Raw genomic sequence first — 22856 nt, forward strand, 5'->3', positions numbered from 1 at the left:
AAACCTGTGCCATTGCAGAAGGCCAGTTCGGTTCAGCAACTATTTCCTCCAGTCAGAGATTACAAACCTCTGGCTAGAAAAGTAACCCCAGATGACGGTAAGTGGCTTAAGAGTCAGTTTCAGGGTAGATTCACTGGAATTTCTTGGCTTCTGTCTCCTGAACCTGAAACTCAGCCTGAACCTCTGTTGCAGCTGTCTATTGAATGTCTCATAACCAACCATAAGCACCTAGGCAAAGATGGCATCCTTGTGGCTATGAAGATGTCAGTGGAGCAGAGAACTGCCATACAGTTTGCTACGGTGGGGCAGAGGGATAATCCACTCTGGCATGCACTGAGGAAAGGTCAGTTGACTGCAAGCAATTTTGGGTATGTGCTAATGGCGAAGTGTGTCAACTCCTCTCTCATATTCAAGGTCTGTGGATATCAGGACATCAACAGAGTAATGGCTGTACAGTGGGGCATAGCCAATAAGCAGGAAGGGATCAGTACCTTTGAGGAAGCCACAGACATGGAGGTCAGAAGGTCTGGTTTGTGGCTGGCTGACTCCAGGATCCTGGGCACCTCCACTGATGGTTTGGTAGGGGAGAATGACATCACTGAGGTGAAGTCCCCATACCAGTGGGGTGACCTCACCGTTCAGGAAGCATTCCTTCCTATTGTCATCAGGAAGATGGCGCCTACTGCCTCAAAGATGACCACCACTACTGGCACTAGGTACTGGGGCAGCTTCACATCTCAGGAAAGCACATCTGCTACTTCACCATCTGGACATCCAGGCAGTGTGTCATCATGCCCATCCTCTGTGATGACTGTTGGCAGCCTAACTTGGGCATCCTGTAGTTGTTCTACAACGAGCACATGCTTCCACAGCTTTTGTAGGACTCATTGGCCTAAAACACTATCATTTTTCAAATAACAAATAATTTGTATATTTTGCCCTGAGGCTTGTCAGTATATGGTTACAGGGAAGCTAATGATCCAAAACAATCAACAAAGGAAATCAAAGCACAATGGTTGCTTTATTGAAATACTAAAAAGTAATGGAATGTGTTAAAGAGCAAGTAAACTATGTCTTAGGAAGGGATGAATTAATTTTTCTAACAACTTTACAAGCCACATGTAAGATAAAAAAGTTTTTTTTTTTTTTAATGTAGCTTTTATTGAACCAAGTGGTGCACATGAAGATTAGAAATGTATTTTATCTTTTTAAATGAGAAGTGGCCTAGAGGCAACAAATAATGGGTCACAGATACTCAAACAATGATTTAAATATCTAGGAGCACATGCTTCCACAGCTTTTGTAGGACTCATTGGCCTAAAACATTATCATTTTTCAAATAACAAATAATTTGTATATTTTGCCCTGAGGCTTGTCAGTATATGGTTACTGGGAAGCTAATGATCCAAAACAATCAACAAAGGAAATCAAAGCACAATGGTTGCTTTATTGAAATACTAAAAAGTAATGGAATGTGTTAAAGAGCAAGTAAACTATGTCTTAGGAAGGGATGAATTAATTTTTCTAACAACTTTACAAGCCACATGTAAGATAAAAAAGATTTTATTTTTTTTAAATGTAGCCTTTATTGAACCAAGTGGTGCACATGAAGATTAGAAATGTATTTTATCTTTTTAAATGAGAAGTGGCCTAGAGGCAACAAATAATGGGTCACAGATACTCAAACAATGATTTCAATATCTAGGATATACAGTTCGTGACGATTCACTTTGACAATTTGATAAGTTAAAACAAGTACAAGTTTCTAGCTGTTGTAGCATAACTGAATGCTGGTTTGTTTAACTCTGTGTAGTTTTGTGCCAGTTTGAAAAGTAAGGTAGGTGCTGAAGTATGAGGGTAATAATAAAGAAAGAACCTTTATAAAAAAAACTATATCTGGGGCTCAGGTTTTGTACAACTTTTGTAAAGTCAGTTCTTTTTTTCAGAACTTCACCTTGTGGAACAGGTGCAGTTCATCATTTCTACATCTCTTGACATCTCATGATATCAAGAATACCAATTTTTAAGTAGTTCAAATGTAATTCTTGATATCAAAAATTCTTATTTTAAGTAGTTCAAATTGAATTTTTGATATCAAAAATAAGTTGAATAAAAGCTTAAATGGCTGCACATGAAAGCAGAGTGAGATTCAAAGGAGTCTGTTCTGTAAAATGCCATGTGACTGAAGGTCATAATCAGTGATGATCAGTCTACCTTAAGACAGGTGGGGGGTTGGCTTAAGGTTGTTGAATGACACCTGCCTAATCCAAACTCTACTCACCGTTTTCCATATACTAAGCCTGATCTCTGTTTTCGTCCGAGGTCCATCATGTCCAACAACAGGGCTTCTCATTCCACCTCTGTGCACCAGTACAATTATTTGAATGTTTTCCCATCCGGTGGGCGTGGTTTTCAGAGTATCTATAGCAGTGGAATGTGCCATTGTGGTACAACTGGAGGAGCTGCAGCTAAAGGTGGATCTGACTGTACAGTCATTAGTGGTGCTACGGGGGAGGGACATAATGCCACCTTAACTAAACCTGGACTCAACTGAACCACATACCTGTGCACACGACAGAGAAGTTGGATGCTTCGAATGTGAAGCTGACAGAGCCAAACTTCAAAAGACAGATGGTAGGTTACTACTGTTGCTATATTCTGTGATCTTTTATTACACTTATTGTGTTTTAATTGTGTTTGTAATCTCGGCTACATTGAAAATGAGGGCCTGGCCCTCAATTGTACCTCCGAGAATTTAAATAAAGGTTCTGACTGAGGTTCAACCTGATAGACACACTGTCTATTGATATGATATGAACAGGATGATGAACAAAGGGCTAGGTATTGCACAGTTAAATTTGAAGATATGGACGCTGTGAATTTCCGGGGGCCTTGGTCATTTCAACTGCGTAATGCCTGGGAGTTCATTATCTTGTTTCTGCAACAGCTTTCCAATGAAAGAGATAACTGATAAATTAAAGTATAATACCTCTATTGCACATATTTGCTTCGAAAAGCTTAGGCTGCAATTTGTTACAAGAATTATAACATTTCCCTGGCAACACAAATTGTTTATTTGTAGCTTCACATGTATTTACTATCTGGAAAACAATCAGTCATACGGATTAGATGCAATGGTACTGGTACTTATACTCCAGCAATTTGGTCAGTCTAGCAAGTGGTAACTTTTAAAATCCCTTCAGACAAATAACACTACACTAGCCCTTTTAACTCTATAGCTATTTAAAGCTATTTAGTTATTTAAAGTTAAAAAAAAAAAACTCACATAGGGCATGACATACATAAGGTAGCCAATTCTATTCCAAATTGGTTTCACCCATCAATTTTGAAAGAACAATTGATCACTAAGCTGATGTCCGGGTTATACACACACTCACACACACAGAAAATACATACTGGAGCTGTCTGTTTCACTCAATATTTCAGATTGCGCAGCTCGGCTTGACAGGTGAATTAACAATGAGAAAAAACGTCTGGCGAGTTTGTGGCCGAGTTTTCACAAAAGACTTGGCAAGCCACCTCAACTGGTGCGGCAGAAGTGACTTAAACAAGATGGTCATCAAGAACACAAATGCGAGGGCACTGACTACTGGTAAGTTTAGGAGTAGCATCCACACCCACTAGTGCTTAATGATATTTACTGATTCAACCTCAGGCCTGTGAACATAGATCTGAGAGATTCTTCATTGAATCCTGGGGAAACAGGTGGGTGCCACGCTTGAGAACTTTGTGCTGACAGAACAATTTACAATCTCTTTAATCTTTGTATCGCTCATAAACTTTGCTCTCTCGCCTTGTTACCAATGTTCTGTCAAAGCCAGATTTGGTCAACTGCCAGCTGGATCAGAGGTTAAAGTTAGGTTAGGGCTAAGCATGTTGTGGTTCTGATTAAGGTTAGGATAAGGGGTTAGAGAATGAAAGTCAATGGCATGTTCCTACAAGGTAGGAAAATATGGCATGACCTATCCACAGGTACTCTCAGCAAATCTCATGTCATTCTCAACAATATACAAGTAGACATAATGTCACCATTAACTGGTTGTTGAGCACTAACATTAATTGAATCTCGGTTGAGATCTACATGTTATGCTGCTGCAAAACATTTTAAAGTCTAGATAAGTACCTGTTAATAATGTTACTTGAGGTTGATAATTGGTAAGTGATAATCCGTACAGCCGTGTTGAGTTTCTGTTATTCATTTCTTGATAATTATCAGTACAGCCATGTTGGGTTTCAGATTCAACTGATGTGCAGTTGACTTTAGTGAAAAATGGATGCAGCTGAGAGCCACTTGATATTTGACAGCTATTGACAGTAGTTGATAATACTTGCTGGCCAGTTGCTACATTGCAACATTGAGCGTCAGCGTTGGACAGTCCTAAAAAGTGTCAGTAAAGTGGGATCGTGTTTAATTTTGTAACTTCCTGCTTCCCACCCTAAAAGTGGTGTCTCCGAAGGGGAATCTGAAGCTGCTACAGAGACTGAAATAGCACCACTCTCAATTTGTTTCTGCCGCACATGTACAGTCATTTTGATAAATATCACACCTTTTAGAGGATCAATCCTGCGCCATTTAATATTTCTCTGTCATCATTGTGAGTTGGCTTCTGTCTGTCAAGTTGGTACACTCGTGGTGGAATTTCCCTTTAATCACCCACACTAGATACTAGAGAGATGCATAATACCTGCGTACTAGCAACCTGTCACAGATTGCAGGGACTTGCTTTGCACATAGTTCTGCTTTGAAATGGCACTGACCAATATGTCAGAGAAAGTGATGGCAGTTGCACTATATTTCTGTCACTTATCGTTTGAAAATCAAACTAGCATTTGGAATCTAGCGAAATGAGTGTTCAAACTGCCATGATGTGTTCCAATTCAAAATTGAAGTGCAGTTTTCTGTCTCTCAAGGGTGATATATTGAAGGCCAAGTCACCCAATAGGAAATGGGCGTATGGAACATTCTCAAATAGTGCTCATGGATTGACAAATTTTAACTGTGCATGTGTTGTGCCCCAATTTCTTAGCAGGATATGACAACAGTGACATCTCCATTTAGCTTCCTTGCTCTCTCTTGCTTGCAGACTATCCAAACCAAATCGATTACATTAAAATTGTGCTAAGAGGGATCAGCAAGAGCACATTTATAATAGAGGATTCTGACCGCATAAACGTTCTTATTATTTACTTATACCACTTACATTTACACCACCCTTGTTAGCATTCTTCTTCTTCTTCTTCTTCTTCTTCTTCTTCTTCTTCTTCTTCTTCTTCTTCTTCTTCTTCTTCTTCTTCTTCTTCTTCTTCTTCTTCTTCTTCTTCTTCTTCTTCTTCTTCTTCTTCTTCTTCTTCTTCTTCTTCTTCTTCTTCTTGCCTTATTATTGTGGTTGGCATCCAGCTTAAGTTTGCATTGCCGCCACCTGCTGCTCCGGAGTGTGGATCAAAGCCTCTATAACAGTGGTGTCAAACTCGTTGCCATGGAGGGCCGTGTGTATGCAGGTTTTCATTCCAGCCTCAGATCTTGATTATATAATTAGTTAAATTATTTGCTGAATTAGGGATGCAGGTTTGTGCACAATGGTGACCCGACGTCTATGGTGACCCGCATTGTCTTTTAAATAAATTTTCTTATATTCTGTGCTTCAATGCAGTTAAACGCATATGGCTGAATGAGTAATTGGACTCAATTAAGGCAGCATTAATTGGTTGGAAAGAAAACCTGCATACACACGGCCCTCCATGGCAACAAGTTTGACACCACTGCTCTATAACCTTTCCCCTAATCCTGTGACTTATTATCATTACGTGACAGCTATTTTGACTGATATTTTCCACAATTTTCACAAAGCTAATCCCTCATTTGCGCTTCCCGTACCTTAGCTAACATTACCTCCTTTACCTGTGAAACCATCCCTCAGTGCATCATGACATATTCTGCAGTTTCTTCAACCTGACATAAATCACATAGCCCTATTGCATGCATTACAATCATCTTTAATGTTTCATTTAACAGACTGTGCCCTAGCCTTAACCATGTAATAATGATTTACTTTCACCTGTTTGACCCAACCTGTCTAGTTATATTGACTCTTTTCTGAATCTGATATGTGTCTATCTTTTACATTATTATCCCAGTGAGTTTGCCATATTTCTATTTCCCTAGTTTGAGTTATGCATTTTGCCTCTGCCTTACTGATTTTAATTGGGGCTTCTCTTTACTCTTTCCCCAAAGTACTCTTGGTGAGAACATCAACAGACTTGTTTCCCCTTGCCCCAAAATGAGGTGGAACCCATATAAAATTTACTGTAATGCCCTTCTGGACTATTTTATTATGTATTTGTAGATTGTCAAATAATATGTTCTCCCTACTAGAATTAAATGACTTTGATATCGCTGAAACCAAACTTGAATCTGTGCATATGAGGACTTTCTTAGGTTTAGCTTTGATAACCCATTGTAGTGCATCTCCACTGAACAGACACTAAGAAATTTTGTGGTGTGTTTAAGTACTTCCACTTTCTAAGCTGGACAGAGCCCTGGTCTCACTGCAGTTAGAATAGATAATGTGTTACCAGTTATTGTAATCACCTACAGTTGCGGTTGCATGCCAGCTAAACCACTCTGTCTCCGCCTGCAGATGGCGCCCTAATCCCACCACCATTCCACACAACAACTGACTGACGAGTTTCTAAAGAAAGCTGTTTCTTTTTGACCATTTTTTAAACCAAAACTGATACTAGATGATGTAGCAACTGAAAGAAAGATATTTTTAGCTTAATTAAACAGCACAATTGCTTTCAGCTGCATTTGATATAATGGGCTCTAGTACCAAATAAGTACATTAGCATGGATACTTAAAGATGAGGTAACACTGTGTACTGTCAGTACACTGGAGTAATGGCTTCTGAAAATGTGGCTTTGCAACGATATGCAAAGATTTAATTTAAAACAACAACAACAAAAAAAAAAAAAAACAGTTATTTCGAACAGTAATAGTAATTTGTAACATTATCTGTCATGGTTCTGTTTCTGTCTCTGTTTTTTCCTGTTGGGCCGCCAGATGGCGGCACTTCTGTTTTGTGTCCTGCACGTTCCCCTGTTGGTTAATTGTATTATTGCTTTCAATTATTTTATTGTCTCGTTATTTAATCATCGTCCCCACCTGCCTCTCGTTTCCCCTTCCCTCTGGTTTGATTGTTCTTTGAGTTCACCTGTGTCTTGTTACCCCTGTCTATTTAACTTTGTCCCCTTGATTCGGGAGCTGGTTCCTTGTGTTTGTTCCCGACTTGTGTTTGTTCTGACCGTATGTTCCTGCCTGTGGTTTTAACCTGCTTGTGCTTCTGCCGTTTGATTTCTGTTCTTGTGAAGTTCAGTTTTTTTATATTCTTTCCGTTTTTGTTATATGCCCCTCGTAGCTCTTTGTTTGTTCTGTTTTTTGTTAGTACAGTCTTATTTGTATCTACATTTTTGAGTTTCGTGTTTGTTCCCACTCTGCGCTTGGGTCCTAGCCCCCGTATCGTGACAATTATCAATGTCTTGGCTGTATTTTAAAAATAATCTAATGCTACCTTGGTGAATGAAAGTATCAGTTTCTTTCAAAAACATAATTTCTCAGTGATTCCAAACATTTGAATAGTAGTGTGTGTATATATATATATATATATATATATATATATACAACCAATTAAAAATTAAAGGAAAAACCTGAATAAATGAGTGAAGAAACATATTGAAGGCAGAAGACTGCTCAACTGGGTTGTGTTTCAATAGGAAAAGTGACTAAAGTGGCAGCTGCATTTAGATCTATGGGAAAGATATCAGTAAATAGGCTGGTACTTAAGATGTGAAGTGACAAAATAAATGGTTTTTTTAACGTATTTTTTCAAATATGTATGTTAGACCCAGCCTCATTCCTGCAATGGTCCGATCATGACAGTGTTTTTGTCCTACAGCACAGTGGGGAACATTGTGCTGATACAATATGGGCACTTATCTCAAAAGATATGAGACCTGGATAGATATTTGCCACTTCAGATTCTGAATACCCTCTGAATGACCTGAGTCATGGAACAAATCCCTGCAGTTAAATCCCTTTTTATTTATCTGTGAATTATCTATTTCTAAATTTTTTATTTATTTATTTATTTATTATTTATTTATTTATTTATTTATTTATTTATTAATTTACTGTTAATAAAGTGTAGATATATATAATATTAATAATATATTTAATATTATGTTACGCAAAACACAAATCAAGATGTGCTAATTGGTCTGTTATCATCTCCAATTATTTTAATATTCTAATGCCATAAATATTGATATTTTCTTATCTCCAGTGCTTATAGTTATCTTCTTATATTTATTTATATGAACTTACATTTCTGTATTCATATTTGAATACATTATGAGATTAGGTATTGTACCCACCAGTAGACAAAGCTTTTAGCATTATATCAAATCAAACTTATTTGATGATGTCATTATTTTTGACTGTGATGAACCAGGAGAATGACTGTTCCTTGGATGCCTGCAGCCTGAAGCAGGGCTATCCTGACTGGTAGCTCAGTCAGCCTATGATCCACCATGTCGTTCATCTCTGAAATTGATTACTGAGACTCCTAAGGCTAATTAGGAAAATCCCTGACTTCAAAGTTGTTTTTGCCAATTTATTTTCATACATGCAAAGACTGCAATAGTGTTTTGAGAGGCTATGGGAATTTCCCCATCCCCTCCCAAATCGAGCAAGCAGATCATAAAAAAATAGTTCATTGTTTCTTCTAGAAAAACTGCAGATTGAAGTAAATAGTCTGCTGAAATAGTGAACTAACTGTCTGGACAATTCATTGATTGTTGTATGAGTATAAAACAGTCCAAAATTATCATTTGCAGACGTGTAAGTCATCCTATTGGTTCATGGCATTTGAAAAGGGAGCTTTAAAGAAACCACCCAGTTGAACTTTACCACTTAAGTGCCTTATATTACATTACATTTCATCATATTGCACTCTATTTAGCAGATGATCTTAGGACATATGAGAAGCATGAAGTTGATTTCACATGATTAAAATGAGCAATAGTGTTAACAACATTCCAAGACCAGTAATGATGCAATATCACTAAAATGCTAGTGCAAGTTGCATCTTGACAGAGAACCCATATAAAAATTGTCAATATATGCATAAGAGAAACATGAAACCATAAAAATACCATAACCTGAATTTGTACAAAAGGAGGGAGGGAGTGCTATGGGATGTGGATGGGAGAGCAACCAAGATAAAGTCTGAAGAACTGGATCTTCAGTCTGCATCAGAAAATGGCCAATGATTCCGCTATCTTGACCACTTTGGAAGTTTATTTGACCGCTGTTTTAGGTGCAGCACAAGCAGGCATTTTGACTGGGTGAAGTGGCCGTGCAGAGAGGGGAGAGCCACTTACCTCAAGGTTGTGCAAAAGAAAGATCCTGGCTGAGTTATAGGGTTTGAAGATTTATTGAAAGCACAGTGGAGTGGTTGCATTTACTGCCCTGTATGCTAGTACCAATGTTTTAAAGTTGATATGAGCTGCAAGAGTTTGGCAGTGAGGTGAGATGACAAGTGTTACATTTACTAAAGGCTAAATGTGAAATTCAAGGACAGTTGTGAATCCTATATTTTTTTTACCAATCAGCAGAAAAAAACTTCAGAAAAAGCCAACATCATCTGCTCTTTCCTTCCTGCTACAGTAATTTCATCCTGCCTTAATCACTGGCCTTGTTTATGGCCTGCTTTATGGCCTGTGATTGCTGTCATTCACCGGTCACCAAAAGCGTTTTCTTAGAAAATTCCTCCTCCAGCCTTTTATGATTACAGCCTGAGGTTAAGACCGCGTTTACAAAAGACAGACAGAAGAAGACCAACCCATTTACAACAGTATTGAAACCTTGGCATTCTGTTGCCTCAAAATGGCAACAGAATGTACGGCTGTGTAATAGGTAAGGAATCTGAATCTGTAACCTGAAGGTCGCAGGTTCGATTCCCAGGTTGGACACTGTTGTTGTACCTTTGAGGTACTTAACCTGCATATATCTAGCTGTATAAATGGATGCAATGTGAGTTGTTCTGGAGTGTTGGCTAAATGCCTGTAATGTAATGTAATGCCTCAGTAGTTTAACATGCGCTATGAATCCTTACATTATAAATTGCCAGGCCGTCCTGCTCCCACTGACTGTGCTCCTGTTCAGTAGGTTTAGATAGAGCAGATGAAGATTTAGTGGCCAGTGTCAATTTTTTTATTTAAACATAGGCCTAGTATGGAATCGTAATTTCCCTCATCTGTGTTCATAGTCAGCCTGTGTGTGGAACAAGGATAAGTGACGGCATCTTTTTTGTTCTACAGAATGCAGCATTATTGTTTTAGATCTGCCTGATCTAATGAGAGACACCTAGAAGTGAAGGGAAGCTGTGAAATTGTGAGCTGTAAATATGGGACATTGAATCAAAGTAGTTTCTCTGATGTATTCATTCTTGGTGTTTGCAACAAGGGGTTTTGGACAACATAAGCTAAGTGCACAGCATTTTAACAACAGATTCGGATTGCTGATGAAAATCGGTGCGATTTTGTGAGGTTTTCCACAAGCTATTATTCAAGCTACAAACTTTTATTCAAGACAAAATGTTTAGCTTTATGATAAGTATTTTTGCGATAAAATATAAACATGATAAAGCATATCAATAAAGAAATCGCTACTTATTTCAGAATTTATATACACAAATGGTGTCTTACTCATGACTGAACCAAAATACAAACGTTTAACAAATGTGGCCTTTGGGAAAAGCCAATGGAGAAGAGCAAGCAAGATGAAGCAAACAGAGCCGGTGTAGACGCCACAAGTAACATGCTGTGCTGCGTTCTGCATACCTGTGGCTACTGTGCGTGTAGTAGAGATCAGCCCTAATCTGTGAAGATAGCAACTACAATGTGAATGCTAGTTATACCGCATACAGATAACAATGTGTGTCCGGGTATCACAGCAGTCATAAAGCAGTTCACAGGCAGGTGAAACAGAAAACACCTGTTATCTAGCTGAAACAAGCCTATTTTCAGACACTGCATAGCCTACTGCAGACCAAATAACAAATATGCCAAGAGCATTAATACAGTAAATAAAATGATTTGTGTGAGTTATTTGGAACTGTGAGTTTGTAGACTCTCCTAAGTAACTTCACTGGGTTTACTTTGCCTGAAACCATTTCTCTGGCGATAGGATTTATTGTGCGCATACATCATATACATATAATTGTAGAAAGTTATACAGTGTCATGAAAAAATAGTTGCACCCTTCGTTATTTCCTCTATTATTGCATATTTTATCACTTTGAATGGTTTCAGATCTTTTGACGAAATGTAATATTAGGCAAAGGGAACTTGAGTAAACACAGAACACATTTAAATTGTAATTTCATTAATTAATGAAAAGTTATTAAACACCCACATGACCAAGTAATTTCCCCATTAAACTTAATGAATGGTTGCACCACCTTTAGCAGCAATAAAACAACAAGTGTGCTTGTAGAAACATTGTGGTGACTACTTCACTAAGGTTCAATATCAGTGAGGTTTAGATTTAACACGGCTGGCTGTAATCATGTAATCATCAGTCAGAATTTAATTTTGGTTTAATTGAGTAACTGAGGGGGCAATTATAATTTCACATGAGTGATAGGGGTGCTTGATAACTTTTTTCATAAATGTACATGTATCATTAACACAGATGACTAACGCAGACAGATATATAATAAGCACCAGTAGTTTTCCTGGTTTCTCCCTGTGACTCATCTTGGAGACCCAGTTTTACTGCACGTCAGTACTGATAGACTGATTGACTGTAACCGGATAACTGCCAGTTCAAGGGCAGGTGAGTGTTGGAAAACATGGGAGCCACAGTTTACCCCCCCCCCCCCCCCCCACCCACCCCGAGGTGTCTCATCTTGTAGTGGGCCAGTTACAGACAATCTTGCTTGTCTACCACCAAATACAGTTAAATTCACTTTGTGTGGTATCTTCTACCCTCTACTTCAGTCCAATTTCCCCACACCTTGTTTCTTCCCCCCAATGTCTGCTTACATCTCCCTGTGATGTGTATTCATTTAAGGTAATGACCATTTGGCCCTTTGTTTCCTTTATGGAACAGGGTATAATAATTCACTGTCATTCTCCGTCATTTGTTGGTTGTTTGTTTATCTGTACTTGGGTAACAGACCCACTAGTTCCTTAAACTACCTATTTGAAAACAAAGAAATGCCTGAATTTATCTTTCTACTTACAAAAGTACGGCAGAATAAACTGAACTCTTAAAAATTCCACAGTGAGGGGTTAGCAAAAGGGTAACAGGTACTGTTAAAGGGTATGTACTGCTTTGGGGACACATGTACAGGAAGACTCACCAACAGACACTCAAGTGCACTGGCGAGCCGGAGACACAGCCACGCACACACTCTCTCTCACACAAACACACACAGACAGATATGCTTACATGCACACACACAGGACACAAACACACTCTGCGCAGGCCCCATGGCATTTATGAGTTGTGTGCTTCACACTGTTTAGCAGGTGATAAGAAGAATCACTCCCCACTGAATGCATTTATCTCAGTATACATTTATTTATTTAGTGACTTATATCACCACCTGGGGGAGTTACTACATGCTTTAATGTAAAATAAATAAGAAATTGTATTGATTATGATATTATATATGATTCAGTTAATTGGAAGCTTTGAAATATTGTGAATGGGTAGAGGGCCAATATTGCAGTTTTGGGGGATTTCCAACTGCTTTTCTTTTGCAGGAACTGGTGATTGATTAGTGATAGACACGGAGCAGATTTTCCATTCACCCATGACCTGATGACCACATAGGAAAGTACTCAAAAATATTATTTTGGACGAGGCACATTTATACATTTTTTATGGTTTGCTCTCAAAACTGTCCCAGATTCATGTTGAAGGGGACAAGGAAAGATCTGTATAATTTAGTAGTCATTGCCATACCATATAAAAAAACCAGAGTATTGTTTTGATTGCATGAACTGCGCATGACGTCTACCCCTTAAATACAATTACAGCACATTTCAACTAATGGTGGCTGGCAGCATGTGGTTTAAAAGAAAGTATCTATGTGTCTGTGCCCTTCTGAATTGAGCGAGGACACTGCAGGCATGAGACCGACTGAATACAATAGAGTATTAAGCCATATAAAGTAGCATAACAGACTGGGAAACATTGGTGCTTCAATTTGGTAAAAACGTTGTGTACAAGGTCTAGAAATGTGATGACTCTGTGCAAGTGGCACAATAAAAAGAGATCTGGATGTTCTCGGTATACACTGACCAAGTACCCACAGTACTCAAAAGAGAATCGGAGGAGCTCAAAGAAGCATCTTATTGTATAAAAGGATTGCATAAGAGCAGCATATGACCCTGGTGGGGAGGGAGACGCCCGGGCTCTATATAAACTGTGTTTCCAGCTCACAGGTTCACAACCGTCTTCAGATCTGTCATTCTTGATCTCAGCTATGGCTTCTGTCAATGCGAAAGGTAAGCCATGATTTCCAGGGTTATGGATGGGCTTTGCTACTGGCTTCTAATTTTAGTCCTTTCTTATTTCAATAAGACTGTGGATGTGTGTAATTGGCACAAATTTGTGCAGAAAAATTCAGCCCAAACAGTCCTGTGATTCAGTCCACTTGTTAATATTTTGTTTTCATGCTAGAGCTAAATAGGACTGAGCCACCCTGCTTCATGGCAATAATGCCATACTTGAAATATGTGTACATAAAATATCCATAAAAATGTTTTTTTTTTTGTTTTTTTTACAACTACAAAAAATTTTTGCAGAAGAATTTCATTAACGATTAATTAGGTGTACTTTTTCAAATGTTCCAAAATGGTGTGTTCTATCTAGAGTGTAACAGACCAAAATTTTGCCAGTATAGATAGAACACAGGCCTTGCACGTTGACTGCATAGTCACTACGTTATTTCCTAGAGAGAATGAAAAGACATTTGAAAGATGGCAGAGACGGAGTGACAGCAAACAAGCGAGTCATCGCCTGCTTTTCAACCAGTGTCAATCACAAATTAAGCGCGTTTACCTTCGGTACTTCAGTTTTGTTTAGAATAATTTTGTGGTTGAATTGCATGATGGCACCACAAAACCGGTGGGTTTTTTAAAGAGAGCCAGCCTTAGCTCAGAGCTTGTGGACATGCTAACATTTCTGCATTGCAATGCTGTGGAACCACTCTACCTTCATGGTTGGACTCCTGTTGAAACCAATTGATGTGTTGAACCCATTCGATATACAGTAACAAAGTAGCAAACACTTTGTGTTTTATGTTTTAATAATAGCTGTGTGTAATATCACACATGCTGTTTGCGGATTTGTCGTCGCTTTTGGTACAATCCGGCTTGTTGACAATTCATTTATCCAGTAGGTGATAATATAAGCTTTCTAGCAATGTATAACATGTCTAATTTTACTTTTGGAATAGCTTTCATTTTTATAAACATTTTAGTTTTAAAGTCCAGAATAACTAATAGTTTTGTCTCATCATCACCACCTTACACATTCACTTTGTGATAGCAGTAAAAGACACTGCACCTGCGAAACGTTATCACTGAGTTCTGTCATTTTATAATTACATATTACTATTCTTGAGAACATCTGAGTATAGCTAACCCATATGTTTGCTGATAGACCTAGCTGATGTTGTTTTCTGGATTAAGTTCATTAATATTTTTTTTTTTTTAAAGAGGAATTATATGGTTCTTTTCTTAGATATAACTGTAGAGTAATAGGCTCTTGATTCTAATTTTACAGGAAATTGTATAAATGTGAGGTCACATGCACAGCTGTATGAAGGCAGTATGAAGTATTCACTCTCATGGTGCCCTCCCACTACCATGTGTATTTCATTGCCTCTGTGTGCACGGAAGCAGTCTTTCCTCGTGAGGTTACGATCCATATGTTGACAAGATAGTGGAATGTGTTTGTCAATAGTTAATTATGTGAACAATATAGTTGATTCTAGCACTCGTCGTTTGCAGTTACGGGCTGAAAAGAATATTTGCTATTCTTCTGTAGGTGCGGCTGTTCTTATAAAACTATCAACGGCATTACGAATTCTTTTTGCATGTTGTCCTCTAAATGCATTTGTAATGTTACTATAGGAGGTACCAGGTTGAGAGGTAACTGTTCTTGTGCGGAGCGCAAAGCCATGGGGAAACAAAGAGTTCTTGCGTGGGGTGCAGAGTTATAGGGTAAGAGTGTTCCTACATTAGGTACAGACTGTGTCCTTCTTGCAGGTGCGAAGGGTTACTTCACAAATGAGCACGGCCTGCCCTGCATAGAGAAGCTGGTGCGCTCGGCGGATGAGGTCCCAGACCCCATTGGCACCACTGTCGGTGGCCACATCCCAGCCTGGATCAGTGGCAGCTTCCTACGCAATGGACCTGGCAAGTTTGAGTTTGGCAACAAGAGGTGAGCGGGGGCATAAGTCCGAAAAGGGAAAACGTAAGACCCATAAAGAGGTGGGGTTAATGAAAGTGGGATGGCAGACAATATTTATATCAAGTCGGTCATCCTCAGGTGTACAACTGTAAGCCCAGAGTAGTGACCACAGGTGTTATGAAGGCAGACATCAGTATACCAGGTATATTTGTACAGCACAGGTTAATAGAGGGTTAACATGGCTAACACGGTAGGCTGCTTTTGTAGACCTGCATTCAAATGCAAAACTTAGAAAGCTGATGATAAGAACAGTCTAGTCCGCCCATTTGTGGTCGGCTCAACATTTACCATTTAATACATTTTACTTTTGGTTAAATTGAGCATGGAATATGAGCCTCACGATGTGCCATTGTGATATCCTGTACCCCCCATGGGGGAGCTGTAATGCCATATATAATATTCATGGCTGCAGCAAGCTCTAAGCACCTTTCTCTCGGCAGCTTTAACCACTGGTTTGACGGGATGGCGCTCATGCACCAGTTCAGGATCGAGGGTGGTCAGGTGACCTACAGGAGTCGCTTTCTGCGCAGCCACTCGTACCGGGCCAACAGTGAGCATGACCGCATTGTGGTGTCCGAGTTCGGCACCACCTCTGTGCCGGACCCCTGCAAGAACTTTTTCCAGCGCTTCCTGTCGCGTTTTGAAATGCTGCGTGAGTCACAGCCCGTCCTGAATTACAGTGCCAGTTGCCTGAACTTGGATCTCATGAATCTTTCAGTGAGGAGGAAGTTCTGAGGTTTGGTGATGTTCCAGCACTCTACCCACTAAACACGATGACAGAAATGTCTCTCATACTGAAGAAAATAAATTAATTTCAATCACTTTTTTTTTTTACAAGAACCAATAATGTACGGTCATTCTGTACACAATGACGGCAAATTTTTCATTCACATGAACCCATGACAGTAATTTATAGGACAGGTTGTCTTTGGAAATACTCTGCTATACTTTGTCTCAACCAGGGACTAAACTGCAAAAGAGTGTCATTACATACTATAACCAATGAGAAGTAGGACATTTATTTCACCAGTGTCATGACATTTTATGTGAACATGTGGGTGCTCCTGAACAAAGTACACAAACGGCACATTAGATTCTGCAAAGTCAGACTGAACCCAGAGCCTTTTCAGTGACTGCTTTCAATACATTTTCAAACTTTGTTCATTCCATTTTGCACTGACATATTCATTGTAGAGACCCATGATGTGTTCAGTGTAAAGGTTCATTGTAAATGAGCATTACCTCCCAGTGAACTCTCTGTGAACTGTTTCCCTTGCAGAAACAGATAATGCTAATGTCAGCTTCACCAAATACAAGGGAGACTTCTATGTCAGCACAGAGACCAACTTCATGCACAAGATAAACCCTGAGACCCTGGAAACAAATGAAAAGGTACGCCCCGCCCAGTGACACCTGTGCAGAAGAGATCTCCTCACTTTATCTGATCTCATCAACTGCTGTAGTTAAGTATTAGTTAGACTCACTTACAGAGCTGTCAATTTAACACTGGTCTTGGATATATTTACATTTCATTCAACTAAAACTCTTTTTGGAAATAAATTTGAACTATTTGGGCTAATGCAGAAATGTGTTTATTTTGTAAATTTTGTTAATACTTTATCCACGCTTTAAAGGAAATTCAGACACAGCTGTTTTAAATGATTCAATGATTAAAGGTCCAGGCAACTGGATTCAAATTGTGGTTATACTCCCCAGAAGTGACAATTGATTGTCTTCTTAATATTTCTTTCGGGTTTTTAACCCAATTATAGCCATTAAATTGTCATAAACACTATTAGATTATTGTGACCTTTTCAGCAGATAAGGACAGGGTGCCTGTGTATCCTGCTTTCATTAACATTCATATCTGTAAGACACGTCATATGCAAACCATTCCTCATCGCTAGCTAGGTTAGAGTCGGTTAGAGCAGTAACCTTACACTACCATATAAAAAGGAAAGAACATAAACAAGGCTTTACCATCGTATAGTTAAACCTGAAGATCATTCAATGTGTAATAATGTTGGAACGCTGAACTACTGTACACTAACATTAGACTGTATAGCAATCTCAAACTCCGGACATTACACCCAAATAAAGAACGTCTTTGATTCAGCATGACTAAGCTTGAAAGCTATTTAATTGTCGTTACTTAATGGTAGGCCTACTTCTGATCCACCGTGTTCTGTGTCTATTTCCAGGCAAGAATGGGCACTGCAAATACTGTATGCGTTATTGAAATATAGTGCCCATGGTCTCCAGAAATAAAACTCATTTCCTGTAGGTCTCTTTATTTTTGTGAAAAGAAAAAAAGCATATTGCTTTCTCTGAATCCAGAAAAGGGGCAATGCTTTGGCAGTTTCGAGTGAGCTTGCCTTACCCGCACAAAAGTGGCAAGCGAGTCATTTACATATCACATGCAGAAACGATTTCACTGGACTTAAGGTTTTTGTTCCGTAGCCAACACCCAGTTAACCCAGCCCACTTAAAACCAACAATTAAATGATTTGCAAAAATCATTTAAAAATATTTCTCGGCCATTTAGCATTAGAACAACACATCAACAAAGAATTTCCAGATTTCAGTTTCGTGGACCTTTAAGTGAATGTGGAAGTATTTGGGCCACATGCAATTCCAGAGGTATGTTCTTTTAAAATGGTAGATACTGGTATTGAGGTCTTGTGCTCAACAGGTAGACTGGAGCAAGTTCATTGCGGTAAATGGGGCAACAGCTCACCCACACAATGACCCTGATGGCACCACGTATAACATGGGCAACTCCTACACCAAAAAAGGTCAGTGGCATCCTGGCTTTATACCAGCCACTGACCACACAAGTCAGGGGATTACTGCGTGGTGGCCATTAAACTGAAATTGGTTATGTTATATTTAATACTGTGTCAGTTACATTGAAACCGGTTATGAATGTGTCTGCTGTACTGTGTGCTTTACCATGAAACAGGTTTGAATGTATGTACGGTGCAATGTGAATTAGAGTGAAACTGGTTATACATGCAGTTGGGATACTGTGTGGAATACTGAAATGGATTACTGTAAAAATAGTACAAAAAAACCCCTCAATTTCCAAAGTTCACATCCAACCCTGTCTTATTTGAATTACATTAGTTTAGATGGGTCCAATTGGAACATGTACACTGAAAATTAATTTAACAGCTAATTGTGTAGCTATCACACCAAACTGTGTCTCTGCTTTCACACCAAACCAGAGGAAACCGTCCTAAATCACGTTTTCTCTCAGGTGCATTTTACAACATCATCCGTGTACCCCCGGAGAAGGCCAGTCCAGAAGACACCCTAGAGGGAGCCAAGGTGATCTGTAACATCCGATCAGTGGAGAAGGGGAAACCTTCCTACTACCACAGCTTTGGTGAGCCCCAGAGTCACTCATAAGCACATCACATATTATTTACCAATTTCTGAAGTATAGAAACGTTTGGGTATTTACTTGCATGCATGTTTCAGAATGTAGTGTAAAAATATATACATTCGCACATTCTCTTATTGTGCATTTCATATTTAATGTTACTTTTACATGAAATCTCTCTTTGCACAAATCCTCCTCATTGACATGTCATTGCTTGATTAGTCATAAGGAGGACTCAATTTCACAGCAAAGTGCTTCAAAACTCCTCCTAAACCAGGAGACAATAGCAAACATTACAATAAAATGTGGTCAGACGTGAATGCTTGTTTTGTGTTGAGGGAACGGTCAGGTCTGGACAGAACACCTATTGAAGAGCATAACTGTTCATCTCTTGGTTGTGTCATTTCAGCAATGTCAGAGAACTATATAGTGTTCATCGAACAGCCAATAAAAATGGACCTGAAGAAAATCATAATGGGAAAACTGTGGGGAAGAGAGATAAGCAAAGCAGTGTACTGGGACCCCAAGCAGGACACCGTGTTCCATGTAATCAACAAGCACACCGGCAAGGTGTGTCCTGGCATTGCAGTCACTGCCCCGTGGCTATGCTAATGCTGTCTTCACTGTCCCACATATCTTAATATAGTTACTATAGAAACAGATGTTCAGTGTGTATTTAATGCATGCACAGGTCATCAGTATGCACAGTTAGGAAATGTTGTATTGACAATTTTAGAGCTGGAATAAGCGATGGGGCTTAGCAGAAGTGTGGACTTGGAAGGCTCCAAGACTTCACTTTGAAGTCCAGGATAATGAAACAACGGTACTACTAGAGAACTGTGTACCCACTGGCTGCAGAATGCTGGTAAACCAAGATTAGGGATGATGGTAGAGACCTACTTCACTGGTATTATCCCCCATCAGTGGTCTACAGTGCAGACTATAGTGCTAGCCCGGTGTATTCTTTGTATTCTTTGATGATGCAGGGCTGACAGATCAATTAAATTGCGGTGAATGACTGCTTGCTCCTGTTCTGTTGCAGGTGAGCGCAGTCACGTACTACACCAACCCCCTGTCCACCTTCCACCAAATTAATGCGTTTGAGGAGGACGGTTTCCTGGTGATGGACATGTGCGCCACTGATGATGGAAAAGCCATCAACAATTACAACATCCAGAACCTGCGTCAGTCAGGCGACGCTCTGGACGAGGTGTGTCACATAAACCCACGCTGTCACACTGAATACTGAACACATATAAAGATACACATAGATACTCTCGCATACGCTTGTTTCATGCATTCAGGTATAAATTCACCTACACACACAAACTGGCCAGAGAGCATGATTCTGATCGTGCTTGTGGTCTCGCCCTATGTGACTGGCTGGTTGAGGTTGAAGCTTGGCATTTCTGTTGAAGGTGTACAACACCCTATGCAAAGTCTTCCCCCGTCGATTCGTCCTGCCTCTCAATGTAAATGCTGACACCCCACTGGGCGAGAATCTCAACACCCGCAGCAACAGCTCTGCCACCGCAATTTGCATAGCCAAGAATAAGGTGAGCTGGGATCAAGTGCGCGTTTGTGTTTCAGTTTGAAGTGGGAACGATGTGACATTAACAAGGAGCAGTGCTGTTCAGCAGTGTAACGAGTCTTATCTGCAGGTGTGCTGTGTCCATGAAGATCTCCATGGTGATGACCTCAAAGACCTCGGCGGGTTGGAGTTTCCGCAGATCAATTACACCAAGTACAACACCCGGCCGTACCGCTACTTTTACGGCTGCGGCTTCAATCACCTGGTGGGCGACTCCCTAATCAAGATGGACCTGCAGGACAAAACGCTGAAGGTCAGGTTCCCTCTGACAGTCCTCAATAGCCTTCCACTAAGGCAAATACACAACTTTTCACACCCCATGCTATCCTTCCACTCTCACACTCTCCGCCTTTTTTCATATTCTGTCTGGATGTGATGATGGGATGTAAGAGAATAAATGCAATGCCACCAGCTCATGTTCTCTCTTTCTTTCTGGTATCAGTTGTGGAAGCATGCAGGGCTGTACCCATCAGAACCAGTCTTTGTCCCATCACCTGACGCCGTGGAGGAAGATGATGGCGTCATTATGTCTGTAGTCATCACTCCCACAGTGGTAAGAGCAAAACTGTCCTGGAGGCACATGCCTGCAAGTCACCAAACCACAGACAGACTTGTCTGGCACATATTCACCGCTGAACTCCAGACTAGCCTAACACATGTACACATACCTTTGCACCACTGAACAGAAAATGGGTCTCTTTACCATGACATAGCCGAAATCTCAGATGCATGAGACAGTCAGTCACAGTCACCACACATCAGAGTATGGTTATGATGACATGCCACTGCATTTTTACATTTGTCGAAACCCAAAACTTTAGAACCCACTGAATAGTTTAATAGGGTGTATGCCTATGGAATTCAAACACAGCGGACTGTTTATGAGCAGTTCAAATAGAGGGTTTTATTCCATGTCACAATATCAAGCTGCCCCCTCCAATCTTGCTGTAAATTCTGCAGATAAAGACCTTTCACTCTTTTTTTTGTTTTGACTACTTAATGTATTTTACCTGTTATTTAAGTGCTTTCAGATAAATTGGTGTTTGTAATGACTTAAAACAATGTTTTTTTGAAGATGTGAATAATTACTTTTAAATGGTGCAATTATTTATTTATTAAAATCTAATGTTAAGTACAGTTTCACAGTGACAAAATAAAAGACAATAATAGGTTTCATAATCTGGCCTGTGAGTAATGGTTCTAAAAGGGAGTCTGATGGTGACCCAGGCTGATTAACAAGTTATAATTTTTCCTAGGAAAAGAGCACCTTCCTTCTAGTTCTGGATGCCAGGACATTTGAGGAGTTGGGCAGAGCTGAGGTGCCAATCAACATCCCTTACGGCTTCCATGGCACGTTCAACTCCACAGCATAGGCCAGCCTCCGACCCAGGGCTGAAGAACTGTATTCACCGGCAGCAATGTACAGAGAACAGCAGGGCACGCTGTGCCTACAGAGTGGTGCACAGCACAGCTGGCACAAAGCCACTGCACTATCCTGCAGCACAGCTACTCAGCGATATAAACCTAATGCCTAACAGAGCTGCAACACCACACTCCACACCAGACCTGGGTCAAATGCCTATTTGTTTTGGATTCAAATACTTTTCTGTGCTCTATTGATCTTGCCTGGTGTAACTGAGCCTGCCAATATGACCAGAATGCGAGGTTTGCAATTTCGAGAGTATTTAATTAGTTCCAATACACTAGACAAGACTATGAATCCAAAACAAATATGTATTTTACCCAGGTCTGCTCCACACACATTAATGACACAGACTCGTGTTTTACCATGGGTCCATTGGATTTGGCGTTTCAAACCAAACCGTTGCCATTCAACATTCATGGGTTGCACTAATTTATGTCTATATAAATCCATCTTGTGCCTTTCAACAACAAGCAAATTATGTGGAAATGATGGTTAGGATATGTGAATAATTGTGAAGCATTAGGCCCAGTATGTGCATGACTTTACAGCCTAGTCTTTTTCTTTTGAAATATGGCAGAACTACTACTTGTACAAACTGAACTTTTCTGTTTTCTTTTGATCCTTGTACTGTTCAATTTGTATATCATTTCACTTATGATTTGTTTTGAATTATGACTATTGTTGTCTTATTTTATCCACAAGATCAAGTAACATGATGATCACATTTTTGAGAAAATGAATGAACTGAATGAACTGAAATGAAATGAAATATACATTTGCTCATGCTCATTCATACATTTGAGCACATAATCATGTGCAACCATGAAACATCTCTAATATTAAAAAACAAAAATTGTAAAATTATGGTGTGCTCATTTGTTT

General features: G+C 39.6%; 1 protein-coding gene across 2 annotated transcripts; it reads left to right on the forward strand.

Moving 5' to 3' along the window:
* Nucleotides 1-2057: 2057 nt before the first annotated feature.
* LOC135235521 (carotenoid-cleaving dioxygenase, mitochondrial-like) lies at nt 2058-22835 on the forward strand. 2 transcript variants are annotated; one of them, XM_064301058.1, is made up of 13 exons: nt 2058-2634; nt 3448-3613; nt 15368-15542; nt 16013-16224; nt 16852-16964; nt 18265-18367; nt 18832-18960; nt 19367-19527; nt 20000-20167; nt 20376-20513; nt 20619-20801; nt 20991-21101; nt 21805-22835. In XM_064301058.1, exons 1-13 carry the CDS (start codon nt 2632-2634, stop codon nt 21919-21921), a joined length of 1779 nt encoding a protein of 592 aa, XP_064157128.1. In that variant the 5' UTR covers nt 2058-2631; the 3' UTR covers nt 21922-22835. The 2 variants fall into 2 exon arrangements, with proteins under 2 accessions (XP_064157128.1, XP_064157129.1); XM_064301059.1 differs by lacking the exons at nt 2058-2634; nt 3448-3613 and adding an exon at nt 13410-13600.
* Nucleotides 22836-22856: the final 21 nt, after the last annotated feature.

This window comes from Anguilla rostrata, chromosome 12 (assembly GCF_018555375.3).
Source record: "Anguilla rostrata isolate EN2019 chromosome 12, ASM1855537v3, whole genome shotgun sequence".
In the NCBI taxonomy this organism is placed as follows: Eukaryota; Metazoa; Chordata; class Actinopteri; order Anguilliformes; family Anguillidae; genus Anguilla; species Anguilla rostrata.